Genomic DNA, 26437 nt, shown 5'->3' with positions numbered 1-26437 from the left:
TGAAAGTTTTACCTTGCAAAAGAAAATCAAGTACAGTAACTAGGCAGAATCAACCCATGCTTTTATTTCCATTGCATATAAAAATTTCATATGAAGGTATTGATGTACAGTACTATCCCATAGGCTGTAAGAGAGGCTAAGAAACCAGTGAAAGAATCATCATGTGCAATGTTCACACAAGTTGCCACTCTCAAGACATACCCAAAGGAAAAATCAAATTAAAACAATAACAAAAATTGTTCAGGATTTCTGTCGTTATAGTGTCCCTTTTATACTGTTTAAAACAAAAGCAATCAAATTCCTTTGGGCCAGGGCTGCTAAAATCTACAGTTTGTGTCAAAAAGGAGGCTCTGTTTTTCCTTGAAAAAGAATCTCTCCTTTCACTGAAGAGTCCCATGCTACAAGGGCTGGGCATCGCTGGGATGGGGAAGAGGTACCGACCTCACACTGGCAAATTCACTGCTGTCAGGAAGGAGTTCAGCGTGGTCGAGAACAATGTGATATTCAAACTGCAAGAGATGCTCAGAGTCCAACTTGCAAAACTAATACTAGTGTTATTAAAAGATCTAAAGGTTTACCTTTCTCCTGTAGACCTAGTGCATTATGCTGTACACACCTGTACAAAGCCTTAGATACATCTATACAAAATAAAAGCTTTGGCTGCTTATAACACTAATATTAGTGTTGGAAAGCATTTCCAAGATTAAGGTTGTCTTTTGTCCTACTTTATGGATTCTGCTTCTACAGTGATAGCTGGTGCTACTAAATAAAGAAGGAATATTAAGGATAATTGTAAAAGAACAAAGTGTATAAATCAAACCCTTTTAATTCCAATTATTTCATTTGCCAATATGCATTAGAATCAAATGCTTACTAGAGATGCTGGCTACATAGCACAGCTTCCAACACTGTTTCAGTAAAACTCAGTACTGAACCACAGCATCATTTTTTTTTAGTAGCAAGTAATGGCTGCAATAATCCCTGATGATAGTCTGTAAAAAAGATAATGAGAAAGGCAATACAATTATATTGCCAGAAGTCTGGAAAAGCTGGAACTTCCAGTGGGGTCATGGATGAAAGCTCATTCTAATATATATACTAGCTTGTACTAGTAACCCCATCAGTCAGCAACTAAAAATATGGTAGGAATGCCCAGCCCTAGCCCCACAGCTACCTTACTTTCAAATGCAGCAAAACAGAAGAAAATATTGTTTAAAGTTAAGGCACAGCCCTGGGACCAAAGACCTGCAGCTTTTTTATTGATATATCTTTATGTATTTTATACTTTTCTCGAATCTTCCATAAACAAGCTCTAAGGTGACATAGAATATATTACAGGAGAAAAAATGTACAAGGAATATGTATACACAATAATCATTCTCTCACCAAGAGTTTCCAAATATAGCAACACCACCCTGACAAGGATGATGTTATAATAAGAACTGATAATTTACAATTAACATTACAGTATGTACATTACAATAAATACATGGTTGTAAACAGAGACAAACAAGACTGTATTACAGGTAAGGTCATTTGGTGAGAAAAATGCATGGCACAAATAAAATAAATAATGCATTTTAAAAGAATTGTCAAAGCTTTCTGTAAAATCCATGCCATTCAAGTTTTTTAAACTTCTGAATGCTATTTGTTCTATCTATATTCTTTCATTATAGTTTTTTAAAACAATGACACAAAACAATTTAAAAATTCAAATACAGCATTATTGAGTACAGTAACTTGCAAGCTAAAGTGTACTGTTATAAGCAACATGAATTTTATTTTTTCCCCACTCAATACCCAACTCATTGCATTTTCTTATGGCAAAAATATTTAGAACACATAAAGCCACTTGTAAATTGTATTGTTTTAAAGCAGTGTGCAATGCAAAAACACACTTTGGCAAAAGAAGAAAAAAAAGATTGTACAGTGCATTATATCCCTGGCTCTAAGAAATGATATAATTTTCTATTATTTGATTGTCCATATGTATGGGTGTGTATCTCACAACATGGTGTTATTCTCTTTATTTACTTTCAATTAGTGCAGATATAAAACCTTTTCAGGTCCCTATTGATTATTTTGGAATTTATATTGCTTTTCCATTATTAAGGTTCCAGGCACTCTTGGGGACTGAAAGGATTTTTAGATGGGTTCAGGTTCAGGGAGAAATGATGAAGAACAAAAAAGTCAAAAACCAAAAAAAGATGAGTTCTCTTCATTCTCTTTCCTCCTTCAGTATCTTCTGTGCGAAGGCCCTGTGAGGGCTAAAGGTGGAGAAGTCTATGAACTGGATACAGAAGAATGCAAAAGGCATTTAAAAGCTGAATTATTAGCCAATAGGTTTTAAATAGGTTCTCATTTTAGATCGCAGACACTAAAATAGACACCTATTCGTATCCACAAATTTACTAAAAAAATGAATATAAACAGGGGAAATAATGGTTGTTTCTGTTTTGTTTTGTTAAGAGAAGATCTTGAACTTGCCATTTTACCAGAATGTTACAAAGTGGGAGTCTGTTAACTTCTCAAGGCAACTATTTCTCTACACTCAAAACTACAATTTTAATGAAGGGTAAAACAGAGGAGATAAAATTCCTTCTCATTTCATGTGACCTGTCAACAGGGCTGCAAAATGACAAATATGAACCCCTGACTTCCTTTAACTTTCCAAGTTACAAAAACTTTCAGTACCAATCAAACTTAAAAGTAGGATTCCCTCAGCACAAGTTGGATAAAGGTGAAAACATCTGGGACTGAAACAATGTGGAGTAAACTACAACACTCATGAAGCATTGCTCATTTCCTTAAAAACATAAGGAAAAGAAAACATATAAAAAAAGAAAACATGAAGACTGATCTGACTCTTCAAGCAACAAAACCATAAAAAAATGCTAATCATTATTATGTCTCAGATTAGCAAATGGTTCAACTAGACACCTGACACAGATAAAAAGTTAGTAAGGGAGACAAAACTTGTATTAGTCTGTTCTGACTTAGCAATCTATAGCTCCCAGCAAAAATATCCTGAAAATGATGTTTGAGAGGGGCTAATTTTATTAATACAACAGAAGAGCTGTTTTCATATTAAAAAAAAGGACAATTCATCACCTTTTTTACTGACTTTAGTCCTGCAAATCCTAATCTTAATGCTCCAGTTGGTTTCAATGGGACCACGTGTGTAAAGCTTAGTTTTGGAAGTAAGACAGAATTGGCAGGATCAGACCACTATGAGGAGAAGAGCACAACTAAGTTCCTCTAACATGTCTGGGAAAATTGTAATAAAAACTAAAGAATAGATGCCATCGTACTGAAAGACTTTTATGTAACATAAACGATATTCATGGAAGTGACTAATATATAAAATGATAGACTTTTACAGCTCAATATTACCATGAAATTCTAAGGTGCAAAAATGAAGGGAAGAAAAAAAAAAAACAGAAATATTATCCAGTGTAGCACAGATTTGTACTGAAAACTTGCAAGTTACTCTTTGGAAAAAAAATAACCAGTGGCAGATGAAGTCTGAAAGTGTTTTTCTTTAAATATAATACCTCAATACATTTAATAATAAAAGTAAGCTCTACAAAAGATTTCTTTTACATATTATACAAAATGCAGAGGTTAGTGCAACCCACTGGGTCACACTTTTTTCAGTCATGTATCAGGAAGACTTGAAATTAGAAAATTATGCAATTTCCACAGCTCATCTTCCTATTGGTAACAGATTCATGTTGTGTCCCATCACTTACGTGCATTTGTTTTCCAGTAGGAACCTCAGTTTATTTTTTGTTTCCTCTGATGATGAACATTTTTCAATGCTTTGCTTGTGAAATAAAATGAAATCAAAAGCTATCAAAGCATACCAGCCTTAAGTTGGCAGGTGGTACTCCTCTGAAAACATTTGCTCTATTTAACCAAATCTGCCAAATGGAGAGCTTGTTAAAATGTAGTTTATGGATGTTCTTCCCCCCGCTTTCTGATGCCATGGAGGTGAAAATTCTGGTTACAATATTCCTGAGTGCCAAACTGAGTCATCAAGGTCAGTTTTGATCGACAAACGTCCTGGCAGATGACAGCGAGTTGTGATCATGGTTGTAGCACGTGACATACACTTTGGAAACCTCTTCTAATTAAAAAAAATGACAGAGAGAAAGAGGAAGAGAATGGAAGAGGGCAAGAGAGAAAGAGACTGCATCTTCATCGTTACGTGTCAGGAGAATGGTCTTCTACTACACAGGGTTCTGTCTGGTTCTCCTCTTCCACTTCTTCCCCTACTTGCTCATCAAGAGGAATTTCAGTGGATTCTGAATCCTGGGTGCAAAGAGTCTTGGAGTCACTGCAGCTGGTGTCTTCTTCTACTTGACTTCCACTGTCCTTTTCGGTGTCTGACTCACCATCTTCCTCCAGGGTTAGTTCAAACTGGAATTTTTCAGTTTGGCCCTGCCTACCCTCTTCCTGGTCATCAGGTGCAGGAGACGGACTTTGAGGGATTGTGCTCTGGTACCATTCTCGATTGTCCTCCAGTGTATCTAAGATATCCTGGGCATCCGGGTGAACAAGATCCGCCCATGTCTCCCACAGAGGATGAACAATGTAGTCTATAAACCCCACCTGTTTCAAATAATGCAAAATTAGGATAAGATCTTATTCATAAAGAAATAAACAACTATGCAGAAAAGTCACGTTTATTTTTTCTGTACAAATGCTTTTTCTGTACAGACAGACACTTCTGATATTCATGCTGTCAAAAACGAAGAGAGAGCAATGTCTGAGAATGATAAGAGACACTAGAAACTATCCTGAAGGTGGCTGAAAGGAACCCATGCTGTTCTACATAGAAAACAGATTCTTTCAGCATTTCAAAAGTCTGATTCAGGATATTGGATAAGGACTTGGAAAGGATTTGTCTTCAAATGAACTGTTCATTCCAAACAAATCCACTGCATCTACTGAGCCAAACAGCTGTTTTATATTTAATTCTGCTTTTGAAGGAAATCCTAATGAGCAGATATACAATATTCTTTTCTGAAACATATGCTTCATTGCAGATAACTACAGTGATGGAATCCCTTCAGCAAATACACTGCTATGCCCTATGTTTTCACAGTAAGAAAACTCCCCACACCTGCTACTTGGATACTGAATTAACTAGGGGGGGGAAAAAAAGAAGAAATCTACATTCAGAAATTCATCAAAAGAATGGCTATGAGCCATCCTTTTCTATTAAAATGTCACAGTATGTTATTTGACTGCCATTCAAATCAATTACCTGTGATTTTTCTACTGATGCATTGTGCTTATCACACATGGGACTTATCTCCATTCCTCTCTCTCTTTCTCTATCTCCTTGACGGAAGAATTCCTCCATTATTCTGTCTGTCCACTGGCGATAGAGATGGAGTGGCTTGGTTGGATTGCTTAGATCTGCACAGTGCACCATATTCTGAAGAACCTAAAATAGATGAAAACATAACATCTATTGAGCACCTGCTGTGTTATTACACTAGAGAAAAAAAGCTCCTTTTCCATTTACACATTTGATAGCTGTGAAACAGAATCTTGAAAATACATGTAGTGCAAGATTTATTCTAAACAGCAAAAACTTATGTGTGGGGGTGGTTTTCACACTTGCATTAATAGCCATGAATGATCTCACTTCTGCAGCTTCTGCCTATATAAGAAGCAGAAAATGTTTGAGCAAAAGACCAATCAGGCAGATAGTTTGAAGGGTAGGTCAAAGCCAAATTCAATCCAGAAAAAGTGCTTTACCACCTCATTACTCTCTCAAAGAGTCACTCAGTACCTAACAGAATATGGCATATGTGAGAAACACATATGAAGAAGACAGAAGAGAAAGAGTCATGAAGTATGAATGGACAGTTGATCTAACCCATGCTGGAGACTGGGCAGGCAAATGTCATTAATGACATAAGTTCATGCAAGTGACCATTTTCAGATGAATTTTCTTACCTGAATCCTGTCTGAATAGTTATCAAGAAGTAGGACACCAGAACTTGTCACTTTTTTGGTTTCAACCATAGTTTTTAAATCAGCCAATAGATTCATATGCTTAGACATGTCTGTTGCAAGTACCTTGAAAGAAAGAAAGAAAGAAACAAGCAAATGAATATTAAGTAAATTATTTTACTGATTTATTAAAAACCTTTAAACACAAAAAGAAACAGTTCTGGGGGACAACATAATTCCTGTATCCGAATATATTATTAAAGTCTGAGTCTTGTGCACCAGTAGTGCCCAGATGATAAGTTTTTGTTTTATTTTAAAAATACAACAAAATAATTGGGGCGCCATTCATAAAGATTTGATCAGCCTAAGTTCATTGCCAACTCAGTAGCAAATTTTTAACTGTGATGGTGCAAAGGCAGACATAGACATTTTAGTATCAAAACAGCTTGAAGTAAGATTGTATAACTTTCAAAAATGTATAGCTGGTAATTAAATTGAAAAGAATCTGCTATTCATGTTTGGACAATACATAATAAAATTAAAAACTTCTAATTCATTGCTTACATGTCTAACAACATCTCTAATTTATCATAAAACTTTATTGTGCTTTATTATTCAGTTCGATAGCACGATGAAAGCGGGAATCTGAATCGGAACTTACGATGTCAATGACCATTTTCCTCAATGATTGCCTCTGTTTTTTGGTCAAATTCTGGAAAATGTCACAATTCTCTTCCTGCAGCAGCTTGAAGCCCACAGCTAAGTGGTGATTCTCCAGTACTGATGAGTCATTGTACATCAAGGCGAGTTCAGAATCTGCAGTAACAGTCACAATGCAGAATGTTACCAAAGCCTGTGCTTCCACTAAATCCCTTATGATTTTTCAGATTCATTACATTCATAACAGATTTAAAGATGAACTTTTAGAAACAGAATTCCTGTAGTTCACATCACATCACAAATTACAAAATTAATGACTGAACATCTTAACAAACTGAGGCAAAGTATTTTTAGGAAAATAAAAAGCAAGCTTTGCACCTGAAGTGTGTACACAGGCCTGAAGTGGCAAGTTAGAAATCAGTACAATGAAGATATTTTCAGAACTCATTTTCATATGTACACAAGGTCACATAGAAAATATTATGCAAAAACACACATACATTAAAACACATTTCTACTGTTTTCTCTTCTCCTTCTTCCCTCCCGCCACAACTATTAAAATTCAATTGTTTAAGTTAAGTTGCACCTATCCACTGCTCAGACCCAGGAACACAGAGCCGAGGCTTAGTTGCAGGTCAGGCAGACAGCGCACATCTTGCTTTTCAGACACTGTACTCATGCAATTATCTCAGGCACTCAGATGACTAGCAAATTAGGCCCTAGGGGTCATTAGTCTATGACAACAGGATGTTTTGAGAGGAGGCTGCTAGGACAGTAACAGCTACAATTCTGATCTTTTTCCTGGAAAGTCATGTGGCTTGAAAATGTCAGCAGTGGCCTTGCCTTTTGCCTCATACTTGAGTGCAATCAAGTACTGATGCCATAATGCTGCCTTCTCTCACAAAAGCGTTTTTAACTCGGTCATACTGTATGGCTGTGGGAATAAGTGGAGTTCACATACCTTCTTAGCAATGCCCATACTAAGGCACATGCAAGGTCTGCATTTGTCTACTTAGGCACACTGAACAGACAGCTTTGATAATAAACGCAGTTAAGATTATTTTCTGCATATATTTAGATTCTACACAGGTACATATCTGGATTGCATTCACATAATCAGGTTGTGTGTGTTTTAAGACAAGGTTTGCAAATGAATCTGTCATCAAAGAAGAATACTTTATAAGCAATCACACTTACTGACATTAATTTCTATTTACCACAGTTCTTCTATCCTAAATGTAGCCATACATAAGTCTATTCTACTGTTTGTCCTCATTATCTTCTTTTACAGCAGCTTTATTTTAAAATCCCTCTGGCTCAATGGGGTGCCAACAAAAGCTCTCCTCTTCAGATTTCATGAGTCTCATTATGCATTCCCCTGCTGTCTCCCTCTCATGTCCTGAACATGTCAATCTTGTGAATCAGGAAATCCTTCCTCTACTTTCCTTATCCAGATGGCAGCAAAGCCATAAAAGCAAAAAGGAAAAAGAAAGTGAATTTGTCAATGTCTTCTTCATCTTCCACAGAATATTTATAAAGCTTGCCTACTTGTTATTTTTCTTACAAGGAAGAGAGACAGTGGTTTACTTTCCTTTAAAATAGCCTTCTAGAAAGCCCCAACTGCAAAAATCTAAACTGCGTTGGAAGGGTTGTAACTACAGAGAGAGCTAAAATGTGCTCAGTTTTGAATGGAGGTGGAAATAGAAGAAAGTTCCTCCTTGGCAATCTCCACAACATTTTACAAGTCTCAAGAGTATTTGTCAGGAAGGACAGACTTATGATAATTAAATAAGCATCTCGTCTGATGCTAACAGAATCTGGATTTGTTTATTCTCTAATAGTATTTAAGAGGGATCTGATTTTTAGACAACTATTTAAACAGACTTTAAATCCTGAAATAAGGAAATAATTTTTGGAAATATCACTTGTGAAAATTATAAAGAATAAGCTGAAATATGGCAAATATGTAAATGCTTTAAGAAACTATAAGTCAATTAAGCTTTTTTTAAAATATATTCTTATACTTCTTAATAAAAAGTTAATACATTGTAGGGATCAATGGAAAACACAGAACTAGATGGAAGCAAATGATGTTCCAGAGGCTAGGAAAATCTGGGGCTTGAGAGACTCCCTGTGTGACTTTTGTAAAAGCCATGTGTGCACTGAATTTTAAACTCTCATTGAAATTGATGGTCATTAGACACCTAAATAAATTTTAAATAAATAAAGTAAATAAAATATTTTATAAATAATTAATAATTAATAATAAATAAACGATAAATGATAAAATAAATCAAATAAATTTAAATTCGATGGTCTTTATCTCCATCTCTGTCCTCACAGTTTCTTCTTTGTGCACATAACAACTCAAAAGGGATAAATCCCTTTGCCTCTTTTCAGCTTGGCAACACGAGTACCAGTTGATGATATGTGTCATTCACATGGACTCCTTGTCTGCCTTGGCTGAATTTGAACTGCCTGCCTAAATGTAAAAGCTTTAAGTATCACTGCTGGTCCCTTCAACTAGCCAGTCATCCTGCTTACACTTAAGCAACTTAATGGTTTCCCCATAGCACTTCAAATGCACCAATATATTCTGCTATTCAATTTCTGACAAAACAAACAAATTAAAAGCTTTTATTTATATCTGCCTACTCTTAGGAATCCAGATGTTATGCACTGTTTTGTGCACAAAGCTTGATTCACTCTGTTCCTATACCAAGCTGCAGAACTGTACTCTTTATCAATACAGTACCTAAAATCTAGAGACAATCCCAATCCTCCTCCTTCCAGATGAGTCATCAAATTGAATTTCACTACAGGGTAGCCCTCAGGCTATTAAAGCAAATAAAATTAGATGCAGGCAAGACTGGAGGTCTTATTTGAACGTACAGCAGCAATGAGTCAGAACAGGAGCTCCCTTCTTCAAACTATACTGCTCATTTTGGGTCATGCTATTTTAGCAGCAGTGCAGTAGATTCAACCAAGTGAAGAAATGACAGTGTCTATAAATGTGTAACCTGATGGGTCAAATATGCAAGCCTAGATATGTTTCCATTTCTGTAGCTTTTTCTTCTTATGTGCTTGGATTCTTAATATTATTTCAACTTCTGTACTTCTGGGCCAGTTATTATAAAAGAAGAAATCAGGATAGCAAAAAAAATAATAATGTATGACAGAACTTGCACTGACCTACAATGCACTACCTACTTAAAATAGTAACAGACACCACTGATATCAAAGCAGGTTACACTGGAGCAACAAGCCATTCAGTAAACGTGTCATTATCAGGTTCAATGAAGCTAATACAGCTTTTCTTCTAGTAGAAAATTAAAGGGGAGGAAGTGGTTCATGCAATGGTGCAGAGAACAGCCTTGAGGAATGGAAAATAAGTACACTGAGTTTTAAATTTGAAAGTTGGCATTAGGAATTTATTTCATCAGGGCTTTCTTCTCCATATATGTAGCAAGAGACACACAAAAGAGAGAAAAGGCTTGCCATAGACTGTGGAGATAGGCAGAGACAAGTCAGTCCAAGAGGCTGAATTAGTATGCAGAGGTCAGAAAACAACTATAGCGGCCATGGAGAGACAGAGATGGGCCTGGTCATCCGTTTTCTAAAAAGTAACCTGTTTTCTAATACGCTTCCAGTATAAACATATTAACTGTTATCTTTCTTTTTTGATATTTTATGTAATCTTCCTTCATTTTTCTCCTACAACTTTATTTATTTATTTAATGTAAACCTTACAAACTTCCAGGAAAGAGATCACACGCAATACGCTGAAACAGTGCCAGTATTATAGTGAGTTAAACCCTTAGTAATCCTTGCTAGTAGGTACTGTGAAGATTATTTCTAAGGTTACAAATAGTGCAAAATAATATAAACACCTATCTATTTACTGAGAAAAGGTACAAATAAGAGCAGACAAGGAATGAGCTGAATATTTTTCATTTGCAATGTGCAGATCTTGCAGCAAATCTATGAGAAAACCACAGAACATCACACTTACTTGTGTTGATAAGAAATTGGTTTGAAACCCCAGGATGATCTACATCATGTATTGCACTGGCAAAAATTGCTGCAAGAATCTCCAAATCAGTGAACACTGCCTAGAAAACCATGAAACAGAAATGACAATACCTAATCAATGAAAAAGTGTTTTCAGTAAAAGGACTGCACTTTGAAACTGAACAAGCAAAACAAATTTGAAGTGTATCGGGATTTTAAGAAGAGATTTTTATATATAGGTGATAATAACATTCTGTAAAATTGTCCATTACATAGACATTTGGTAAACATTTCAGGCTTAGCCATCAAAATAAAACTATCCTTACTTCAGAATTGCTGAACACTGACAGCATCACTAAATTCAGTAGCAGCTGAAGGTTTTTCAGCTTCAGTCTGCAAATACATTCACTTTTACTAGATCATTCAGTATAGATTTAGATCTCTGAACTATAGCACAAATTAAAGTTAAAAATTTCAGCCTGATTCTTACACATCATGGTATTATATTGTATCAGACATGCCTATGCTGCACAATAAACACATAGTACTGTATTTGAAAGGAGTACATCTCCTAAATGACATTGAAGAAAATGGTGACACACTACAAGGCATGTAACTTAAAGTCTACTGATTTTTCTTCTATATGAGATCATTAAGAAGATAAGAATAGAGGACTGGAAGGGACCTGATGTGACACTGAGTCCAGTTCACTGCTGTCACAAGAAACCAAGTTACATAATTGCCTTCATAACTGATCAAGAACAGCTTGTAAGTACATAGGTCAGCAATGGCATCCAGGCAGATATTAGTATTTTAGTGGCTAAAACACTGCTAAGAACAAAGCCATAAAAACAGCTGATTTGCAAAAAACAAATAATGCTATTGGCAATCAGTTCAGCTGTTTGGTGAAGCCACTGGCAATTTATGCAGACCTCATCTTCCTTTTTGAGATACAGACAGTCTTTCCCAAGAGAATTCTTGAGTCTCTGAGGATTGGGACATGCCGACAGTCTTAAGATCTGCTTATAATGTTCACTTTAATAAGAAGGTAAGGCAGAAACGTTCAGTAATATGAAAGATTGGTCATTATGAAAAAAAGAGTCAAAATGAGCCTTCTTTGAAAATGGGGGCAAATCCTTCTGAGCTACTGAAATTTCATCTACTATTTGCTTTATCTGTCTTTTTCCCCAACTTTACTGGGATATGTCAATGTTTGCTATAATAAGGATTGAATCGTGTTTCAAGAAGGGAAATAAATTTATATCTATCTTTCTTTCACTTCAAGAATTCACTTTCAGTTCTTCACATAAGAAATGTGAACTTTTTCAAATTTGAAATATCTGTGAAAAAGTTGAAATTGGCCAGTAAAAATTTAGTACATGGTCAAATCTATCTGAGAGAAAAACCCACAAAAGTAGCCTTTCAGAAACAAAATGAATATGCACAAGGGAAAAAACAAAAAACAAACAGCCCTATTAAGGGGAATTCCATTTTATTTCCATCTTTCCTAAGTATTTCTACTAACTGTGGTTAGTGATAGTTCTACATATGAAATAATGACAGAACAGGATGTAGTTAATAATGAGATGGTGGAACCAAGTTACGCATTGTGTTACGATGAAAAGGTTATGACAGCAGAAATTTCAAAGTGTAAAACCATGCTTAAAAAAATGGCATGATATTTCCTCCACAATAGTTACATGTAAATAAACTTTGATCCTCACAAAATATCTTTAAAAGAGAACAATTCATGAAAGAAATGTCAAGATCTCTTTTAAAAAAGCCTGCAGACCCTAAGATCTTTAACATTCAGTTTAGAAATCTTAGTATTTCCCTTTCTCTCATGCCTGCCTCTTTCCCATTTCTGTGTAGTTTACCTCCAATGCTGGGGTTGATAGCAGGACATGGGTTGACTGAACAACATCTGCAGCATGTATGTTATTGTGATACGCCACATCTGCATGGTAATGATCTTCTAGAGTCATCAAGTAAGTTATTAAAGTGTCTACTGGAATTTTAAAAGTTTTTAACAAATCCCGTTCCTGGAAAAGGAAAGCGAAACATTTAAGATTATAAAACACAGAATAATCTCCAAGATGAACAAAAAGCAGTATAGCTGCGCCTACTTGCCTGAAAAATGGTGTGCATGATGACTGTCAAAGGTCTGTTTCCAGATAATTCTGCTACTCTGAAAACCTGAAGGCCCCACTTGTTTACATCTTCTAGTTCCTAGAACAGAATCCAGCAAGAGACACTTTGAAATCTAATACAAATATTCCAATGGTTTTTGACTGAAACAGCTACAAATGGCAGACTCATGAAGATTCAAAGCTTGCAGTCTGGTTTAGCTACTGTGAAAATAATATGCTAAACTCTCTGAAAAGGTGAATGCTGCTACTACTAACCTTGTAACATTTGAATTTGTAGCTACCAATTTCCCAGAACTTAACTCACAAGGCAGTGAAGAGTCCCTCTTTTAAGTGGATTGCTCCAGAGGGAAAAATGCTACAGTATCTTGAATGAGCTGAACTGACACACTTTGCTATCTACCTGCCCAGTAACGGCAGAGCTCAGCCAGGAGGAAATCTCCAGAGATGCTGCGCCATCTCACCTGGTCTTAGAAGCAGAATGTTCAAATAAAGGGGGAGATTCCTGAACACACAAGGATAGATGTATTTCAAAATGCAAAAGCCTAAAATTGAATGAATAATGACTTCATACCAGTTTTACGTTATTGTCAAAAAGTTAACTACTGATTCAATAATGAAGGGAAATTTCACTAAAAATGAAAATGCAACTGATGTACATAAAATGATAAAGCTGAAGACAGGACCTGCAAGGATAGCTCTAATGCCATGTACAGTTCTGTATTTTCAAAATAATAGCGCTACGATATATTTCCATCCTTCTGACAATATATGAGTCTTCATTCTTTAGATTTTATTTATTAATAAGCAGCTTTATTAATGCATACACAAATGCAAATTTGCATTCCATGCCCAGACAGCAAATAATCTTGTTGGAATACTGTTAGTGCTGAATTAACCTTCATGGCCTGATTCTGACTTCACTTATGTTATTTTTCCACTGCACTGGTTTCATATTATTTTAATGAGATCAGCCTTTGGTGTTACAGCTTGAAATCAACGGTTGTAAACAAAGGATGAAATAATACTCTTAAGTCCATTTGACAATCTTTTATCTTGATTCAATGGTTTAAGTTCAAGAATTTAAATATTCTTTACCTTGGCAAGAACATCTTCTTGGTCTGTTTTCACTCCAAATCTGGGAATACTGGAATTAGTTAAACTGGAGCTGTGCATCAGTTTTTTGACTCCACTGATCTGGGACATTGGCCTCTTCTTTTTCTCTTTCTCCTTCTGTGTTGGAGAAGGGATTTCAACTTCATGTTGTTTGTCTTCAAAAGAATGAGGAAAAACAGAACAATTATGTCCACTTTACTGTTAGGTTTCATACTATGGATATCACAGTTCTTAACAAAACTATCATTTTTATTTTTAAGCATGGAGATTTTGCAGTAGGTATTTCATATCAACAGCAGTAATAAATGTGAAGCAGCATAAACACAGACCCGCTTCTGAGTTAAGCAGAACTATGTTTTACAGACTGCCTCATTATTTCTGAACTGGCTTCGACTGTGACTTGTGATTGTGTGACCTCCACCACCCTCCCAGCCCTGTAGAGAGAGTTAATCCTTTCTATTTAAAAATGTTATTATGAATGAACAGAAATCTTCATTTTCATTTTGCAAGAAATTCTGAAATAACTGGGAAAAACACTCTCTGAAATTGCAATTCCAGAAATCAAAACAATATCTCAAGTAAACATTTACAAAACATTTCAGAACTCAAAGGACATAATACTTGGGGACCGGTTCTACCGTGCAACTCAAAAAGGCTTCTGCCAGTGGAGCCACATCAACAAACACCTGGGATGGAGATGCAGTTCACATCAGCGAGTCGGTTCTTTTCTATTATAATCGATACCACTTCCCAAACTGAGAAAAGGGCTATTTTCCTCAAGCGCTACATCTTCTTGCAGGCTTTTGCCTCCACAGCAGTATCAGTGGCATTACTTCATATACCTGCTCAGCCTATGTGCCAGCAAAACCTTTGGTCAGAATAGACAGTGATTAAAGTGAGAGTGAACTATATTTAGGCCACTGTCAGATGACACCTGCAGACCCTGCCCGGGGTGGGCAGCATGGCAGGCACCTGGGGCACTGCTCTCCTGAGCAAGAGCTGCCGCTCAGCAGAGCTGGTGAAGCCATGTGGCACGGTCCTTATCCACTTCTGTGCAAAGTGAGTTGGGCTGGCTTACATAGCCCTTTCCAGCAAGTCTGGCCAGCCCCACCATCACGCCAGCAGCTGACTGCCAGCACTGACCTCCCAGGACTTTTTCTGTGGTGTGTATCTGTCTGCTGCTTAGCTTCCATCTTAAACTCTGCAATAGGTGAAAATCAGCTATAAAAAGAGGTCCTTTTAGACCTGGATTTAACCACATGCAATTCATCTGGGAAGCTTTTTCTTGAACTGTCTATATTTTAGCACTTGGGAATAAACAAAGGCTGGAACAGTTAAACATGGAATCTGTTTTTTTTTTTCCCAAAGTAGAACTTCAATAAAATAATCCTTAAATCCTTTCTGAACATTTATAAGATCTTTTCACCTCTGCTGTAAAGTCATATAAATTCTTGAATGTAAAAGGTGTTGAAATTAGACTAAAACAAATCTATACCCCATAAAGGACAGAAAAAATTGCTTTCTTTGCATCATTAGGACACAAGAAAATAGGTATGAAAACACTTTGAAAAGGAGTCTTATGTGTTAAAGATTTCAGTAATAGTGAGATTACCAAGCACTCATCTTTTGCAATTTTTTATGGAAGACTTTTTGGAGAACTGAAGAGCTAAGGTTGTTCTCACCCACCTTCCCCAGAAGAAACCAAAGTTATATGCAAGAAAAGACTTTCTGCCAAGCTGCTAGGAATTTGCATTAAGTTTTGCTGATTTTATTCATACAAATTTTTAAATGTAAACTTTTAATGACTGTCTCCAAATTATCTCCTGTCTACTGAAATGCAACAGCATCTTTCCTAGTCATCAAGAAATCTTCTAGAAAAAACAGGAAAATCAAGGACAGATATTTCTTACATAGTAGCCTAGAGAAAACGTGTATTTAAAAACACCTCAAAACAAAAAAATTGGGGGATTGTAAATATCTGATATGACCATTTTTTTTCCTTCCGGTATTGGACATTTTCAATAAAGAAGTTGAAACCAGATGAGAGCAGCAAGTTCATTTCTAATATCTAGATTCTTATTGTGTTTGCGTCTTCATTTTTTTTCTTTTTTTTTTCCTTTCTTTTTTAACCACCCTTTAGCAGCCTGTACTTACTGGAAACCTCAGAGAATTCCAAACAAATCACAGCAAAGAGGAGACTGTGGAAATGTCACCAAGCTTTAGCCTGCGGCACAAAGTTCCCTGACTGCCCCCACCGCTCTCCTCATACGGACAATCAAAAAAAGGGGGAGCAGGAGCGCTAGAGCTCTTGACTGGTGCAAACCGACAACAGATGAAGAGCACTGACTCGTGCTCGTGCTTTGATGTTTATGGTTTCAGTCATATGCACAAAGTTTAGGCCCATCAAAGGCAGCTTCATACACTGAGTTGTCAGAATAACTCAAGTGAAAGGAAGTGTCTGTCTGAACAGCTTTAGATCTCCGATGGAATTCCACGGGATTGCCAATGTTTTCCTAACTACAAGCACACTAAACAAAATATCCTGGGTCCATCTGAACGTCCAGAAAAGATAACTTGCCATTCTGACAGGGGGTTTTGCATAGAGTTATTTTATACTCATTGGCAGGCTCTACTATATTTTCTGGCTGTAAGAAAACAGGTTAATTACATTGAGAAATAAAAAGCTTCTGTATTATCATATTCAATGTAGGAGCCTTAATTCTTTACACAAGGAATGTTTTTGTTGTCATTATTTTGTTGTCATAAAATTGTTATCATTATTAATAACTGCATACATATCATATAGCTCTGCTTGGGAAAACAGTCCTAAACAGTGTTTTCCTCCTTGTCTTCCTCTCGTATCCACATTTTTAAGTATCCAAGGTTTTTATTTACACGCAGCCACAAAACAATACCCAGGCTCCGGACATTCTTAGTGACTGCTTTCCCAGAGCTCCTTCGGCTCAATACTGAGGTCTTATGTGAAAGACTGACAGATGCATTTCCTCACACCTGTTAAAACGAGTCTTAAGTTTTCAAGTGAAGGCGTGAAGAGACTGATACCTCAGTCTTTTCAGCTAGCCTAAGTGGGTCATCTTCTCAGGCAACCTTACACTGAGCCTTTCAGGGCTCCTGAAGCTGTGCAACACAGCTTCTCCATAACTGAGGCTCATCACTTGCCTACGGCACAAAATCCTGCGGTGTTGCTGTTCTCAGGGATGCTACTGAACTTATGGACAAACTGAACAGACACATTAAGTGATTCATTTAGGATAAAGTGATAAATAGGACACAATGTGCTTAAAAACCCCTACTTCCTTTAAAAAAAACACACAAAAAAAGCCCCAACTATGGTACCTCACACAAATAAAACAAGATGTATCTTGATTGACTGGCACTTTTTGAAGTATTTGTTATCCTAATTTAGACATATCCAGCTGTGCCTTCCTTATATGCAGTCTTTGTGAATCAATGGTGTTTCCTTCAGAACTTGTTTTTAATTCTTATATTAACTATATCTTCATGTTCAAAATCCACACAAATGGGACAAAGTTTAATTCATTTTAAACAATTTTATCACAAAAATATATACCGCCTTCCGCAAAGCCACAGAGGAGGAAGCATACTCTTTGTAATATCGTGTCAGGCTTTTTTAATGCTTAATATCCCACCATGTAAGCACTTTAGCTGTACATATTCTCCCAGCAGCAATCTGTTCAGACGTTGATTTAGTCATGTTTACCAACTTTCTCCTGTGCAGGCAGGGAAAGCCAAAGTATCAAAACTGTGTGCTGTGAGACTTAATGAGGTTACTTATATTTATGTACTTTCGGCACAGTGAAACCTCTTTGGCGTAACTTTCATTCTGCCCATACAGGAAACAGAATGGAAGAATGATTTTTAATATATGAAATACTTAATTCATCATATATTCACTTCTTAATGTGCTAGCAATATATTAGTTGTAATTAATTAATTGTACATGAATATACATCTATCTGTAACTACACACACAGGGAAACCACATACAAAAACTAGATGAGCTGTGAAGAAACGCATCTACCATGATCTTTCTGCTCAAACACTGAACAATTAAACAGAAAACGTACATTTTCTGGAAACAGAAGATAATACAGTACTTGCTTTTTAGCTGCATCACAGCACAGAGAGGGATAAAAAACAAAAGGCAAAAAAACAACTCCCGTTAACTTACCTAAGAATGTGTTCGATATATATTCTGAGACCTGATTGCCTGACCTACTCATTTCAGATAGGTGGGTTAGCTCCCGGTTCAGCATTCTTTTAAACTGGAAAGAAAAACAAAAAAAGCACAAGTTAGGGGTCAAGACATATTTTTGCTGGCATGAGAAAATGCTGTCACTTTATAATTGGCAAAAGGACACATGACATTAAGAACATATACTAAACAAACTGCGAAAGTAAGAATTACATGTAACACTGCTCTATCCTATTAATTTATTTGGGATTTGGACAACATAATTTTTAAACACTTACAACATCCCACAGTGATTCCGTTTCTTAAGACACAGGGCCCTACCAGTAACTGAAAACTTGAACTATAAAGCATATGCACACACACAAATAATTAATATTACTGTCTTTTTAATTTTTAGATTTTCATTTGGAGAGAAAATAAAAATGTATTTACACAAAGCACATCTTACATGCACTAAAGAAAACTACCATTGCTTCATGCTTCTCTACTAGGGATTTCTTATCATGTTTGTAAATTAATCTGCTTGTGCACTTTTGCCAGGTATCTTGTAACCTTTCAAGTTTATCTTCCTGTCCATCATCAATCTACTCAAATATGTTTCGCGGCACTGCTTAAAAAAATCTCAATACTTTATTCTTTTTCTACACACCAGTATGAATAGAAATGGGCTCTGTTGTCTTTTACTTGGAATTTTTACACTGGATCAGTCTAATGATTTGCCCATCCCACTATCTCAGAAAGTTGTCTGTATCTGTATGAAATATCAGAGTAGAAAACACTTGTCTATAGAAATTCCTTCCTATTCCCCATAAGTTAGCAATTCACACACACAGTTTATTTAATCCAAGCGGATATTAATATTCCACTAAATATGTAATTGATTCCCTAATCATAATTGATTCTTTCTTGATTCCTTCTGACTCCAGGATTAAATGATATCTTGTGGCATTGTGTTCTACAAGTTAATTGTGCAATACAGCTTTAGCTGTGCTATTTGCATTTTCATTGAGTATATCTCTGCTTTGATATTATCAGTAAACAGAACTCAGCAATATTTATTAGCAATTCAAAGAACTCTTTCCAATGTACATTAACATCCATCTGTCACTATTGAATGTTGTCTGCCATTGTCTGCCTTTCATTTTGTTGTTAGATTTCTCAGTCATCTCTTCTCTTAACAAAGACGAATAATTTGTGCCATTTTCAGAATCGTCTTCCACCTTGTTCACCCAGTTATGACTATTTATTACATTAAGCAATAGCTTAATTACATTAAGCAATAGCTGTCTTTGGAATGTATCCCTGTAAATGTTCTTCTATGCCAAAAACTGGTAATTTATTCTTCTATAGTAGATAAAGCACTAGAATAAACATTAAGCACCTCCTTTCCATCCCACTGGAATCATCAAAGCCCCTTCTTCAAAGAGGCCTTGCATAGTGAATGGTGTTATTTTCTTCACAATGTCTTTGTAAGTCACCAATTACTGTGTTGCTCACAGTGTGCCATTTAAAAATTACCTTTAATATAACACTCTAACCATTAGCTACTGCATTTTTCCTGCCATCTTGACATGTCATCAGCCCAGGAACTTCCTGCTACAAAGACTGAATTCTATTTTTGTCACAAGCCAAAGGCTCAACTTTGATCTCAGATACAGCAGTGTGCTACCAAGTGCTCAACAGATTTCTGAAAATTAGACCCATATTGCAACTGCAGTTAAAATATTACACAGTATAGGGCAATATAATGTGCATGGAACCAGTATAGGCCTTTACAATGAGTTCAGATGTTTGTCACCAATGTTAAATATTAAAAAACAAGTTAAGCTTGCCAAGCAATAACTGATCCCAAAATCCCAAAGAGTATTTTTAAAAGCCTTTCTTTAAACCTTTAGCATGCACTTAAGTCACAGTTGCATGCTTTTTTATGCAACCATGAAGATGAGAAACTGAATTATTTAAGGTAAAAACTGAAGATATCACAGAATTACTTGTCTCCAGACTGTATTCATAAACTGCATATTTCAATTAAATACCACATATAGGAATCTTAATAAAATGTCAGAAGCTGACACAATTGCATTAACTTTCAGGCCTGTCATCAGTCCATCCACTACCTCTCCAATATTTGGCCTATATTCTCTTTCTTAATTTAATTCAGCTAATTCCACTGGACCCTCCAAAATAGGTCCTTATGCCCATTTTTTTCCTAATAAACACTCTTAGACGACGTCCAGCTTTGCTATGCTGTTTTTGCAGCTGCAGAGCAACACTACTGGTCGCTTTCCCCACTTCGACAAAAGGCCATCTAGTAACTGAGTTGATGGTAAGTGCTGATAAGGAACTCTCCAACTACTTTAAAATTTTCTCAGGTTTGAAAGGAGAATAGCTTGGTGTTTGTTTCCACTATGCTTTTTTTTGTAGTTATCTGATATTAAAAATAGGAAGGATTTTTTTCTTTTCTGATTCATAAATTTAATTAGGGGAGAAGAGGGACAGGGTTTTCCTTACTTGCCAATATTAGTTATTAGTGTTAGGGAAAGCAGGACATGGTGATGCTGCTAAAGCCATGACATTTTCTCAAGTGTTAAACTCCCTTAATGACCGACAGCCAGGAAGAAATTTTTCAACCTGGTCAGACTGGTAGGAACCACTGCGGGGGGGTTTTGGCCTCCTCTGCACCTTAGTGTGTGGTCCATTTCTGAGTTACATTGAACTAATACCATATAAATGCAGAGACCGAATACATCATGATGACCTCAGTCTCTTCTGCTGTCTTCCTGTAGTGAATATAATTTTGGCTTTTGATTTTTGAGGCTTGTTATCAAGCACTGGGAATCATTTAGTAACCTATGGTGTACATGTTCTTTAAGAATTTCCAACTAAACAATTACTGCATGGATGTCCACAAATGCAGAGGACTACTACTGGGCTGAAAGGGGCATGACAGCCTCCAGGCCTGTGCTCCTAACTGGTCTGACGCAAAGTCTGGCTTTCCCACCTCCTGTCATCCCCATAAGTCACCAAAACATTCAGCATGAAACCTGTGGATTACACTCTGTTTGAACATGGGCATACAAAAAAACAAATCTCCTAGCTTCTGCAAAGCCCTCCTACTAATGGTGAATTCAGTGAGCGAAGCCTTTGGCTCTCAAGAACTATAAAAGCACGACTTCCTCATATTCTTTCACGAGTTGCTGATGCAACACCAGCACAACTTTAATTGACATCTATTTTGAAAACATCTGGACTGAGCAGAGTTTAGAACACCGCTTTGATTTTATTTTTTAATTAAAAATGACAAAGTCTTATGACTGTCATCCGCACTACAACATGTGAAGTTGAAGACCATATGCAGACAGCAGTTTCTGATGCAGAACAGTAATGCTGCTGCTGCTGAATGAATAATATCAGGAAAAACATAACACAAGAATGGCACAAAAAACTGTTTGAGAACATAAAAAAAAGAGACAACAGTGATAGAGATGTTCAGACATTTTTACTGATTACACCCTGGTTTAGTAAATCTATATGTTACTCAATACTCTGATGTTTAACATCCCCTTTTGGAAAAGACTCTTTTTCCTAAATAAAAAAATCTTGACGATTTCACTGAGTTCTCAAAATTTCATTTGGGCCCAAGTGCACCCATCCACAGACTGAATGTTGCTTCAGAGCATTAACTTCCCACATTTTTAGACAACCCTATATTATTATTTTAGAATGAACCCCTACCTAGCTCTCACATGGCTCCCACAAGATCTCACGGCAAATCAGAGAAGTTTCTGTTACTCCAGTGAGTCAACATTGTTTCAGTCATCCAGAAAATGCCTCTTTTAAGTGCTTGAAACTTGGCTAGACTGTCCATATTCTCACCATTCATCATCTCAGAAACAATGTTTGGCACTTTATTCAAAACAAGCCAAGTAAAACATGAAAAATTCCTGTCATTAATATTAGATGTTAAAGATAATATTTATGTAATAAGCTGAAAAAAACCTGAACACTGTATACTTTCCTAGTTGAAGAAAATGAATTATAATGTACCAAAACTGCTGTTACTAATATGTCTACATTACATTATATCATATGCTTTAATTATGATATTGGCAGCTCAGTACAGGGAGGAAGTAGATGTTTTCAGCTGAACCATGCACACACTGAATTCTTCTTCAGAAAGAACGATTTTCCAACTTTACATTCTAGGCATTGTTAGACTGGAAAAATGATAAATCTATGCCTCTTTGGTACATCATAGCCATTGACTATAGTCTAGGAAATTTCCCCTGGGAATCGATAGGCTAGAAATGTCCAGTAAGTCAATTATGCAGTTCTTTGCTCCTGAATAGCGATGTCACAGCAACAGAATTCAGTAAAGTATTGCCTGAAAAAAATTTTTAAAACAATTCCTTCAGCAGAATTTGGGGTTTTTTTCATTTTACTTGTTTCTATTTTAATGCTTTTCTTTTACTCTTATCATAGAAAAAATATCACAGGCACAACTTTAAAAATTTCCCAAAGCGACAAAATTGCATGTGTACTTTTACCTCAGTTTAAGAATCTATATAAAGTCTGATATAGTTAGAACTCTGATACACAAGAATAAATGTGCATAACTTGATGAAACTAAGACCGTTTCCTAAATAGTGGTCATCTCCAAAGAAGAGGTTACAAACCGAGGAATGAGCTAGTTCAGGTCCTTCTGGGCTGAAGCCCTATGTGTGCATATCTCTGTGTATACCCTACTGCTGTCAACCTAGGATTATTATTATTAAATGTTTTTGTGGGGAAAAATATGATTTTTTTTGATGCTAGCAAAGTTTTTCTGAAAAAATGTGGACAATTTTCTACAGTAATAATGTTTCCAGACGTTACTCCAGTGCACTGATATAATTTTGGGGAGAGTTTGCATCAATGGTAGCAAGAAACTTCCAGTTTAAAGACATGGAGAAGATCCAGTTACAGAGTGAATTCATGGCCATGAAAAGGTGCTGACTGTGTGCTTAACATATATGGAGTTTACCGATTACACTTTAGAACTTTTCACATATTTTGCATAAAATTCTTGACTCAGTAACAGAAGCCTTAAGCGAATGTGCAGTTTGCGGCTCCTTGCGGAGGGAGAGGAAGTGTGCCGAACCACCCGTGGCAGGGATGCTCAGAGGGCCTCGTCCACCCAGGCCTTCCACAGTCCTTGAGATGCAGCAAATCACCCCTTCAGGAGTGGAAGTGGCTGCCTCCACTGCAACCTTTGGCAACAGCACCGAAGGTGAAGCTACAGGAAGAAGGTAGTCCATGGACCAGCAGGCCCCTTCCTGCGTGTCCTCCAGGCTGAGTCAGTTGTGCTCCAAGCCCCTGCGTGGTGGGTCCATAATGCTCAGGAGGAGCTGGAGCCCTCCTGTGCACACTCTTTGCACAGGTCCCCAAACCCACCAAGGCAGCAGGTCACAGTTTTGACCTTTCTGGCTGCCTCTCTTCTAGAAAAAAATTCTAAAAACTTGCATAGATAGAACACATACATGCAGCATGCATTCAATACTTGGAATATTAAACTTACATGACAGCATATTTTGCTTCTGAAACGCATCATTATTTTAAAAGATGTTTAAAACTCAAAAAGGAAGAAACCATATTACTTTACTGGATTTGAAAAGTCTTATATTCAATAAAAATGAGTCAAGGAACTTTCAGGCCAGCCTTATGAATTAACGTTAAGTCTTCTGTTTTTACTGCTTAGCTATGATTTCAATAGCATTCTTAATAAAGGTTTCAGTTTGAACCCCAGGTTTTTAATAAATATCATGGTCATGCTCAGATTTTTATACATAAGCTACAGCGAGGTACATATCTCTAAACCTGGCATTGTGATAAGTGGTACTTACTGTTTCAAAGAAAGATACTTGATGAAAGCCAGAGAGAAATAATGCCATCATGACAATCATTCTCTCAAATATAATTTAACAAAAGATAAAGTATAGCCTGAAACATACAGAAATTACTATGCAAAATAGATATGTAGTCAGGGATGTAAATACTTGTAATGATCTCTGACACTAAGGCATTGCATTCTTCCTCTGAATTTCAGGAATACCCTACATTTTAAAATTCTGATTGTAAGAAAAAGCAGATCATCTTTGCCTGTCTTCACAATTTTTCCTAAAATGTGTATACTGTGAACTTAAAAACCCATGTATTAAAATTGTATTCAAATAGCTCCTTAACTAAAATCATTGTCTATACACAGTATAAGAGGCTGTCTGTACAGAGGACATTTTATCGTATGTAATCAGCTACAGCTATCATACTCTCTGCTGAACTTCAGCTAGCAAAAAATCTCTCCATTTTAAAGGCTGGGAGTAACAATGAAAATTTGTTGAAGATCTGTGATCGAATACTTGTGAAGTAGCAAGTAGGAGCAACACAGCAGCTGCATGGCATTCCAGGAAATACTTTCAAGCAAATTATAATAAACGCTCCACTTTTGGCTGAATCTATCTTATTTTTTTTGGTAAATGAGAAGGGAATCCATCTAACTGGCATAATGGAATCCAATCTCTTCACGGATGACTGAACAAAATCCTTGAGAATATACTGTAACAATTCGGCATTAGCTGAGAATGATCACAATGACCTAACGAGGGTCTTGCATTTTTACTTAAAAAAAAAAAAAAAAAAAAAAAAAGATGAAAGTACGTATTAATACAAAGGGGCATAAGAAATTCAGTCATGTGCAAACACAATGCTTGTATTTTATTAATAATCAAATTCAACTCTTGCATTATTCAGTTCAGGGGAAATGAGAATTTCCTTTGAAACAGGATAATTTGGAACAGCTTTCTGTGTCAAGCATAGGATGATTTTATTACCAGTTCATAAACAAAATTATACAGGCAACATCATTTTTTAACAACAATCATGTAAGTAGGGATAAGACAAAGCCCAAACGTGATTTTGTATTAAGAGAATTTGAGTTCTGTATGCTAACATATTAATTCATTGTGCAAAACTTTTCCATGAAAAAGGTAAAAGCTCATTTAATTCTAATTACTAGCACTACTGCAGTTTCAAGCTAGTTCTAACCTGTTCTACATAACAATTTAGATCAATACTAGAAGACAACGATTTTCAGGCTCCCAGTGTTTTAATCAATAAGCTGTCTCACAAACACACACACACACACACACTCACAGAGGTTACCAGAAAATGCTGCTGGAGCGTACTGTTGATAATTGCACATTTCTTCAGCTATGAAAACCAGTACGAGTCATACATTCATCCATTATCCTCAGCCTATTCTCTTTAATCATGCACCCTCCTATTGTATGGTATCTCGGGTTTATTTTTTTGAAATCCTTTAATGTGCAGAAGCATAGCTTTGTAGCATAATCTTTAAAAAAAAAAAACCAAAAAAACACAACTCCACTGACTTCTTTTGGCTTTATACCTGGTCTAACTATGCACTACAGCTACACTATTTTATAAGTCCCAGCACAGGTTATAAGAAAGACTGTACACTGTGCAGTTCATTCTCACTGCTGAACAAAGGCTTGCTTTTCTGATTTTTGTCTTTATAGGCATATTACTCGTAGTCATATTATCCACAAATACACATGCTATCCAGTAACCATGCAATCATGCACTGCATATCAAGGTTCTTAAAAGGTAAAACAAAATCCTACCTTTATGTAGCCCCAAGAAACTGAGAGTAAATAGTTTGCCTCAGGCATTTTTGATTTTTTTATACTACCAGTCTAAACTATTCAGTTCTTCACTATATGATACTGCAAAAGACTTTCAAGAAGAAAGATGCCTTCTTTTTCCCTCTTAATTCTTTTTGCTGATCTTCAGGTTCTCAGCAATTAAGTGCATACAAGACATTCTGCAATGAAATCCAATCGTGTGGTCTTCCGATTGTATAAATGCCATTTGTAAAACTCCAGACCTTCAGAGGCTAGGTTGAAGAGACAGATTGCATGAGTTGAAGAAATATCTGAAGAGCTAGGGATATGCATATTTCCTGAACACCAGGACTTAATGAATAATGTATGTCAAGATGCTCAGTTGCTGGAAAGACTTGTTCTATCAACAGCTACCAAATAAGGACCTGAAGGGGAAGCCACAAACAGTGTCAGTAATCCCTCCCATAAAGCCTAACTACCAGCCAATAGTATGTCACCCAAAAAGATAAATGCAAGGGGCTAATGACATGGTGCACGGTCATTGCTGATTGGTCAGCAAGGGTGACTCTCCTGGGAATGGGGTATTTCTTCTTTTTTATGGCAAATGCCATTTAATA

General features: G+C 36.4%; 1 protein-coding gene across 4 annotated transcripts in view; it reads right to left on the bottom strand.

Annotated features, from left to right (window-relative positions):
• Positions 1-40: 40 nt before the first annotated feature.
• Positions 41-26437, bottom strand: part of PDE4D (phosphodiesterase 4D) — a 528631-nt gene continuing 502234 nt past the window's right edge. For 3 of the 4 annotated variants that reach the window (XM_067315238.1, XM_067315240.1, XM_067315242.1), the window contains 9 exons: positions 18118-18211; positions 13887-14059; positions 12772-12870; positions 12519-12683; positions 10643-10742; positions 6632-6786; positions 5974-6096; positions 5273-5455; positions 41-4614 (listed from right to left, as the gene is read on the bottom strand). In XM_067315238.1, coding sequence (XP_067171339.1) covers positions 4207-4614; positions 5273-5455; positions 5974-6096; positions 6632-6786; positions 10643-10742; positions 12519-12683; positions 12772-12870; positions 13887-14059; positions 18118-18211 — 1500 coding nt within the window. In that variant the 3' untranslated portion in view covers positions 41-4206. The remainder of the gene's footprint in view (positions 4615-5272; positions 5456-5973; positions 6097-6631; positions 6787-10642; positions 10743-12518; positions 12684-12771; positions 12871-13886; positions 14060-18117; positions 18212-26437) is intronic. The other variant, XM_067315241.1, reaches the window with a different exon arrangement.

The sequence above is a fragment of the Apteryx mantelli genome, chromosome Z (genome assembly GCF_036417845.1).
Source record: "Apteryx mantelli isolate bAptMan1 chromosome Z, bAptMan1.hap1, whole genome shotgun sequence".
NCBI lineage: Eukaryota > Metazoa > Chordata > Aves > Apterygiformes > Apterygidae > Apteryx > Apteryx mantelli.
This window is presented reverse-complemented; position numbering and strand designations above follow the sequence as displayed.